This window comes from Canis lupus, chromosome 29, assembly GCF_011100685.1.
Source record: "Canis lupus familiaris isolate Mischka breed German Shepherd chromosome 29, alternate assembly UU_Cfam_GSD_1.0, whole genome shotgun sequence".
NCBI lineage: Eukaryota > Metazoa > Chordata > Mammalia > Carnivora > Canidae > Canis > Canis lupus.
The window spans coordinates 9,737,683-9,746,804 of NC_049250.1; the positions used below are offsets into that span (position 1 = coordinate 9,737,683).

Genomic DNA, 9,122 nt, shown 5'->3' on the forward strand with positions numbered 1-9,122 from the left:
ATCATATAAAATCCTAGCTGCAAGGGAGTCTGAGAAATGTAGTCTTTAGAATTTTCAGCTTCTGTATAGGAAATTACACTAGATTAATGTGGTGTGAGCCTCTGTGGTGCACATGAATTGGAATGTTGAACAGTCGAATATATGTTCTAAGAAAGTGAAGAATTGTATAGAACATTTTAGAAGGCTTTCCATTAAGAAATCTGTTAAAATATAAAAGTTCTAACAGTTAATCTTCATGTATTCAGAAAATCACTTTCTGAGATGGTTCATTTCCCAAGAGTTCCAAGCAACTACCGAACAGAGAAATAATTAAAAAGAAGCAAACGAAACAAATGGAAATAATTCCATTGTCTTCCATAGTTGGCAGTCTTATTGCAAACATAACATTACATAGATGAAAACTAACTTAATTTTTTTACTATATTATAAATTATTGTGGGGTAAACCTAAATGCAATAAAAATATTACCCAGTTCCTTCATGTAGTATTATAGGAGCAAGCAAATCATAGCTGTAACACTTGCAAATTTACCATGACAGAATAAACTGTGCAACTGCTTAAGAATCAGTTTAGTGAGCTGGAGCAGAGCCCAACAGACCTAGAATATCACAGAATCATTTTTGATAAGCAGAGCTAACAAGTAGATAGTTGCTGGAGGCTTTTGAGCTCGTGCATATGGTGACACAGATCGTGATTGGAAGCAAACCTCTCTACCTACGCAGTTACTGTCTGTTTTTCATACTGTGCAGTCTGAAAGATTCCATTTGCCACTCACCGATTCTGGCCTCTCAACCTGAGTTTTGACTTCATCTTGATCCCTGGACCCTTAGGAGCTCTCTGTTCTAAAGTCTAATGACCCTTTCCTTCCTGCCTTTTCATTTTCTTATCCCAGCTTTCCTGTTCAACCATTGGATTTGTCTGCTCCTCTGCAGTTCAGTACTGGTGGGGATGTTCACACCCCCATGCTGGGCGGGCACCTCTCCTCCCACTGTCCACTGATCCCAGATGTTCCCTGCTCTCATCTCAGTCATCTCAGTAGACTTTTTTTTCTTTCCTTTTTTTTTTTTTTTGCTTCCACAAGAAAATGGAGCCTGACAATGAATGAGCTTAATATATTCCTCTTAGCTTCCAAGTTTATTAAATCCATCCTTATTGCCCTCTCTTAAGTTAGAAGAAGTTTCTTTTCCTGACCAAGGGACTCATTCCTCTTACAACCAACCTACATCCTTTCTTCCAGTTTGCCTAGAAAGTTTATTTTATTAGTTAACTTGCCTCTTTTTAATGTAATACTTGAATCATACAAACAATATACTGAAAATGTCATTATATTTTATCAGTTGAATGATAAGGAAAAACTGTTAAGTCATAAGCAGGTAAAACTCTGAAGGCTAACTAGTAAAGTTACTCTAATTTTTTTAAATGTGTTTTTATACCTCACTGACCAGCCTTCTCAGCTACCTAATTCTGTGGCTGTGAGCATGTCTTTCAATCTCTCCGACTCTTTTTTTTTCCTATAAAATGATATGGTTGGCCTAAACTATCTTGAAAATCCATTCCTGTTCTCAAATATTATGATGCATATAATTTCATTTTGACATATACACATAAAGAAATGCATGAAGAGCTTTCCTTACTTAGTTTCCCTACCTGGTATTTTCTTTTTGTATTTTGAGAAGCTTATCTGATCAGAATCTATTTTAAACAGAAAGCAGTAAAGTACAGAAATAGGGGTCTGAGGAACTTTTATCCTGAAAAGAACCAAAGATGAACGTGGCCTTTCTCATCTATCCACAAAGAAAACTTTTCCCTCCCTAGTTGTTAGGGTAGGAATCATGATGCTAGTAGCTGCCTTTTAAGAAGTGTCGACTGTGTAAAAGCACTGTTTGAAATGCTTATATGTCCTCATTAACTTAATATTTACTGCTGTGCTGCTGGTATCTGTTTTGCATGTGAGGAAACTATTTAGTGACTTGCCCAGGGTCACACATCTAATACGTTGTAGAATCAGAAAAATCCTGGAGTCAGGCTCCTGAATCCATTGTTGTTAACTATTCAGCAATTGCTCCCTCCTTCACATCGTGACTTAAATTAACAAATGCAGTGATGGCTGTGATGGTGGTAGTGATAATAATAATAATAGTAATAGTAATAATAATGTATATACCTAGTTATTGGTGAGGTAGAGGAAGAGAGGAGAAGCCCTTTGCATTCAGTGTACCATCCCTTTGGATTTTGTACCTCTCAGTATGTAAGGGACGCTGGACTCTTGACACAGTGAACCAACTTGGTGGTGAAGTCCTCAGTTCCAAACTTGAAAGAAAATTCCTTAATAATACCTGATCAGTGATTACAAATTACCATTTTCTTTTTTTCATGTCTTTATCGTATATATTCTGAAATCCATTCTAAAATATGTCAGGAGGGGAGCTTGGGTGGCTCAGTTAAGCATCTGCCTTCAGCTCAGGTCATGATATTAAGGTTCCTTGGATGGAGCCCTGCATCAGGCTCCCTGCCCAGTGGTAAGCCTGCTTCTCCCTCTGCCTCCTGCTCTTTCCCCTGCTCATGTTTGCTTGTGTGCGTGCTCTTTCTCTCTCTCTCTCTCTCTCTCTCTCTCTCTCAAATAAGATCTTTTAAATAATATAAAATTTATGTCAGGAAATAGCTAAAGAAAGGGGAAGTGTTAGGAATAAGTACCATTTAATTTTACCACTTCACTGTATATTTTGAGAATCTTTGGATGGGAATAAGAATCAGGATGAGCTAAAGCAGAATCAAAATGCTCCTGGAACTTTTATACTAATAAATATATACTTATTTTTTTCAAAAGAAAATAATTTATGAGATACCATCTGAATCTTAGTACTTGAGAAGATAAACATTAAGACTATTAAATAATCTCTTTAGATAAAGAAGATTAAGAGTTGATATCTATAAAGAATTTGGCTAAATTTGTTTTAATTCCTTAACCAAAAGAACACTTTATTTTTTACATAAATGACTTTCAGCTTACAGTGATGGGTCATCCTGATAGCATTAGAAGGCACTAAAAAAGCAGTACTAAGGTCCTTAGTAATCAAGTTCCAATGGTAAGATGTCCCATCAAATAAGTTTTATTATAAATCTATCACCATGGGGGCAGGGCACCTGGGTGTCTTAGTCAGTTGAGTGTGTGTCCGATTCTTGATTTCAGCTCAGGTCATGATCTCAGGGTCCTGGGGTCAAGCCCCGCATCGGGCTCTGTGCTCAGTGTAGAACTGGCTTGTCCCTTCCCTCTCCGACTTGCACATACACATTTTCTCTTTCTAAAAAAATAAATAAATAAAACCTTTTAAAAAATAAGTAACACAAGTAAATCTATCACCATATATAAAATTTCATTCCTCACTAGCACTTAGAAATTACTTCTTTTTCATAAAGGAGTAACTACTTAAATCAGGTGTTTCTAAGTAATATTAGATAAATTTAAGCTAATAATTTAGTGCTGATGATATGTACAAAACTAGTTGGTACCTGTTGAAACACTGTCCTAGGCACTATGGGACTTACTGGTATAACAAACCTACATAACATTGTATAGTTGTCTCCCTCCACCCCCCATTTTATACATGATAAAACTGGGATTCAGAGAGATTAATTTACTTCCTCAAGTCTATGCAGTTGACATAGCTGGGATTTGAAATCAAGTCTGTCTGTACTCATTGTCATTCTTTGACATTAACTCAGAGTTGCTCAGACTTTTGAGTGAAGACTGTTGTGCTAACAGCCTCATGGAATTTCAAAGGGAAAAGGGAGAAAAGAATACAAAGTTAGGCTTTTGAAAGAGATTGGATAAACAAAACTTGAATCATAGGATACAAAATAATTTTAATATATTGAAAGAAGTTGAAAGAAATATGGGAGACTCAAAAGAAGCCATGTTTCCTTTGAAAGAAGTAAGGAAGTCACAGGCAGGAACACTTGAGACTCAGCCATGGATGTCATGGTTATTCTTGTGTATTCAGATTCATGTTCTAATTTTTCAGTTCTTCTTTCTTAGCCTTACCCCTGAAATAGTCAGTACACCTTCATCTCCAGAAGAGGAGGATAAGTCAATATTTAATGCGGTTGTTCTTATTGATGATTCTGTGCCAACAACAAAAATTCAAATCAGATTAGCAGATGGGAGTCGTTTGATACAAAGATTCAATAGTACACACAGGTAAGCTCATTTGTGGTTTTTCACACAGGGTTTCTTATCTTTATAAAACTATGTGACATGCTGCTGGGGATTTTTTCTAGGTCATCTGCTGCTAAGATATTTTATACTCTGAAAAGAATAGGATCTGCACTTTTAATATAATAACATTGTTGACATCTATTTTATGCATAACTCACCTAAAGATTGTTTCTTTACAGAAAAGGTAAATAATTAGCTACACTCCAAGAGTAATGCTCGATTGTATCTATAATCCAAGATAAATCCATCCATTTAAATAACGTAAATTTTTAAAAATTACAGTACATTTAAATAAGGATTAGAATTGTATGATTTATATCACTAATTTTAACTAAAAGCTTACATGAAAATAACATTTTTGTATCACAAATTATTTTCACCTTGTTTCTTTCAGGATCCTGGATGTCCGGAACTTTATTATACAGTCCCGTCCTGAATTTGCGACTCTTGACTTTATTCTTGTGACTTCATTTCCAAATAAAGAGCTAACAGATGAAAGCCTGACACTACAAGAAGCAGATATTCTTAACACTGTGATACTTCAGCAACTAAAATAATACGGCTCCTATCCATGCAGTAGCATGTAGGGAAGATAATGTGCCATAATAATAAGGAAAATACTTATAGCATTAAGAAAACAAACTATTTTTTATTATTTATACAGATAAATTTTGGTTTTATTCTTATCCTGTCTTCCAGCCTTAGTATAGATGAATTTGGGCCAGGAGTAGATTTTGAGATAAATGTTTGAGTTTTTAGTTGCAGGGCTGGTTTATGTTGATAGCTTGTAAATATTCAGGCAAACCAATTTGTTACATGCTCTGGGTTAATGTAACAACATTTGTTTGCAGAGAAAATGAACAAAACCCCATTTTGATAAATGCATTTGGTAAAATTTGCACTAAAGTTTCTTGATGGTGCGTTGATCAACAGCTATCAAGAAATCCTCTGATCAAATTGAAATTTTTGCTGTGATTATATTGAAAAGTATCTGTATTCTGATTTTGAAATATGTTGATCGGATAATTTCCTTCTATTAAGATTGTATGCGTCCATCTGTACGTGTCCTTCCGTACGTGTCCTTTATACTTACTGATTTAGCTCTATTACTAGTGTCAAAAAATACAGTTTGGCCTTGTATTTTACAGAACTATGACCATCATAAACCAGAAACACAGACAGAAAGGTCAGCAGTTCTTGAGAAGATCTCTTAAATAGCACTTTAAAATAGAGTAATTACAGTCTCTCCCAGAGTCTGCCTTGATCACATTCATTTATTTATTCAACACATTTTTCTAAGGGACCCACTGTATATACTGGACACTGTTCTAAGTGTTCAACCCAGAATGTATTCTACTCCAGGGCAAAATGAGTGTACAACTTCAGAAATGTAAATTCTGTCAACCAGACTGGGCCTAAAGGATTACCAGCAAAAATATTTGCATTTCTGCCAAAGCCAGGTATTTCCTGAATGAGGTAGGCTATATCAGGAATGATAGAACGACTTTTTCTTCCTCCCAGATACCATTTCATCTTTGGTCAACACTCCTAGTTTGTTTTCTGTGGCTGCTGTAACAAATTACTACAAACTTAGTGGCTTAAAATAGTACAAATTTATTATTTTGTAATTCTATAGGTTGGAGGTCCAACATGGGTCTCACTAAGATAAATATTGACAAGGCTCTGGTCCTTTTGAGAGGCTCTAGAGGGGAATCATTTCCTTGTGTGTCCAGCTCCTAGGGGCCCCCTTCTCCCATCCTCCAAGCCAGTACTCTTCTCTGCCATTACATCTCTTTGACAACAGCCAGGAAAAGTTCTCTGCTTTTAAGGACTCGTGATTGGGCCCACCAGGTAATTCAGGATTATCTCCACATCACAAGGTCTGTAGCAACCTTGGCTGCATCTTTAAAGTCCCCTTTACTAGGCAAAGTGACATATCACAGATTCCCTCTGGAGGCTGCAGAGGTGAGTCTGTTCTTTGCCTCTTCCAAGGCTGTTAGCATCTCTTCACTGTAGCTGTATCTCTCCAATCTCTGCTTCTGTCTTGACATCTTTTACTACCAACTTTATTTCTCTTGCCTTCTTCTTAGAAGGATCCTTGTGATTATATTTGGTTTTCCTAGAATAATTACCAGAAAAATCTCATCTCTAAATACTTAATCACACTGGCAAAATCCTTTTCTTATTTACATAGGAAGCCATTACCATACCTACATTACCTAGGTATGGTAATGAGACCATGAATATTTTGGAGGTCATTCTGACTACCACAGTCCACACCTGCCCCAAGGATTCACATCGATTCTGCATAAAGCCACCCCATCTAGAAGTATCAACCAATTATAACATCAAAGTGCAACATCTTACCTGAAATTCACCAGCTCAAAAATCCTAAACCTCATTTAAATCATCTAAATCAAGTATAAGTGAGGGTCTTGGTATGATTCCTGGGACACCGTTTCTCTCCATCTGTGTAACTCTGAACTTAGAAAACCAGTTATCTGTTCCCAAATATAGATAGGACATTCCTTTTCAAACAAAGCGGAATGAGAAGAGGAGCCACGTGTGCCAAGATTTATATAGGAGCCACGCACACTCTATTACATGTCAAATCCTGGGAACTATTCTAGGCTTTTGATGTCCTCTCAGAGTCCTCTTCCCTTTTTCATGAAAGGTAGCACCTGTTTGCAGCTGAGTAGTTTTCTCAGCTTGTTTCTTACCTGTGGAATTGTGGGAAGTCCGGCCATCGTTGGTTTCATACCACCACCATCTTTTTCAATTTAGGGTAGCAGTGTGTGGCATAACATTCTCCAGAATTTCGTGGATCTTGTGTGCCTGTTGGGAGGATTCAGTTCTTTAGACTGGAGGCCCCTGCACAAAGCATTCCTAGGTAGTCCCATCTCTATTTTTGGCTTTTTCTGAGAAGGCTGAGAGGATCTATGAGTCCCACCCTTAATGCCTTCAAAGAACTTGTGGTGTGATGGAAAATTCAGGCCTTCCCCAGGTATTAACAGAGGGTTGTATGACTGTACCCTACTCTTGAGCTGGTTCCCTGACAGTGAATTCCTTAACTGTAATGTCTTCTGTCAGCTGGGTAAGCTAAGAACTTCCAAGTCATCGGGTCCTGTTTTCTTTATATTTAACAGTTCTTCACTCAATTTATCTATCTCCACTCACATTGTATTCTGACCAGCAAGAAGAGAGCAGGGCACACCTTGCACACTTTGCTTAGAAGTCGCTTCAACCAAATGTCTTAAATTTATCCCTTACAACTTCTGTTTCCACGTAACTGCAGACACCACTATATAACCACAGTCTCTTTTCCTTCACTTTCCAAAGCATGTTACTCATTTCCTACCAAGCCCTCTTAGCAGCCCCTTTAATGTCCTTTTTTCTTCTAACACTCTGTTTAGGACAATTTATATCATCTCCATGGCAATTTAGGTGCTCTCTACCATGCTCTTTACCTTCCTTCAGCCCTCACCAGCATTAACATCCATAAATCTGCTAACAGTGTTCAAAGCAATCCTGCCTCTTTCTGTCATGCTCCTAAAAATTCTTCCAGCCGTCTACCCACTGTCTCATTCCAAAGCTAAGCCCTCCTTTTCAGGTGTTCAGCAGCGCCCCACATCCAGGTATCTGGGAAAGTCTACTATGCCTGTTCACTGCCACTTAACTTGAATGTGCCAATAAGGAGATTTGGAATTCAGCTTTCTCTGGGAGCTCCATTTATTTCAAGGAGGTGACCTGTGGTCAAGGTTTTCCTACTGTCAAGTGCTATCAGAACTACCACAGGATAGAAGTGTTGGACCTCACCACCACAGAGAAACTGGTTCTCAGTGTCACAATGCAGAGTGAGAAGATTATTCCTAAATCTTAGAACAGGAAGCCATGCTCCTCTCCACCAGTCAACAACTTGGAGAATATATAAATAGCAGTTCAGAATGTTACCAGGAATAAACTACATTTTCATAGGAGCAAAACCATCTTCCTTAGGAAATACTCTATCGAAACAAATGAACATTTTAAATAAGAGGGCATTGCCCTATTTTGGATTAACAAAATGGGGTGAGGGGATTAACCAAACCCTGTAAAAGTGTTTGAAATGTTATGACTGTAGTTTCTTTTTATCATTTAGATGGAGTGCCCATAGATGCACGTACAAAAGCAACTGCCATTTTTGTATATGATAGTCTTCCAAAAGGTAGAGATTCACATTAGGAGGGATAATTAAACATTCAGAATAATACTTTCACATGTACTACACAGTGTTTTGCTTCATTGGAGTTGTTTTCCTGAATTCTTTTTTACTATTGCAGTCACCGTAACTTATAAAGTTTATAGTCATCCCCAAGGAATTATGTCACAATGGGCAGGTAGAGAGCCATGTGTGAGGTCAGTTGTTTTGCATGACATATGTAATCAAAAAATTTCAAGTGTCTGGTTTACCAATAAAGAATGTTTTCACTGAAAGTCATTGAAAATCCTTTTCAAAATTTCCTTAATTAGTTTTATTTGAGTGACTTAATGGATTATTGTAGAGCATGAATAACATTCCCTGTGGTTTAATTTCTTGTGGTGCATCTTTTTGATTGACAGAGAAGAACTGAATTGTAGCAATGTTTTCTCAATTTTCCGTTACTGTTTCTGTTTTCATTCCACCAAAATAAAGGTGCGAATTTTTCTTAACTTTTTGTCGCAGTGGATTTCTGAAAACCGTGTCACAACGTGTTGTTGATAAAGTAAGTCATTATTTTCCCCTTATAGAGTTTTTCCCTCTGATCAATGATACAAATTAATACATCTTATTTGTGTCCAATGTTGTAATAATGGCTAAGAAATACTTTCTGTAATCCTCTATACAGTTTTAAGGGAAAGGATCTTTTAACTCCAAGGAAATGATTTG

At 37.0% G+C, this 9,122-nt stretch overlaps 1 protein-coding gene across 1 annotated transcript in view; it reads left to right on the plus strand.

The window, feature by feature from the left end:
* The window catches only part of UBXN2B (UBX domain protein 2B), a 29,255-nt gene extending 20,350 nt beyond the window's left edge, over positions 1–8,905 (plus strand). The window contains exons 7-8 of the mRNA XM_038579364.1: positions 4,037–4,198; positions 4,611–8,905. Coding sequence (XP_038435292.1) covers positions 4,037–4,198; positions 4,611–4,773 — 325 coding nt within the window. The 3' untranslated portion in view covers positions 4,774–8,905. The remainder of the gene's footprint in view (positions 1–4,036; positions 4,199–4,610) is intronic.
* The last annotated feature ends 217 nt before the right edge of the window (positions 8,906–9,122 follow it).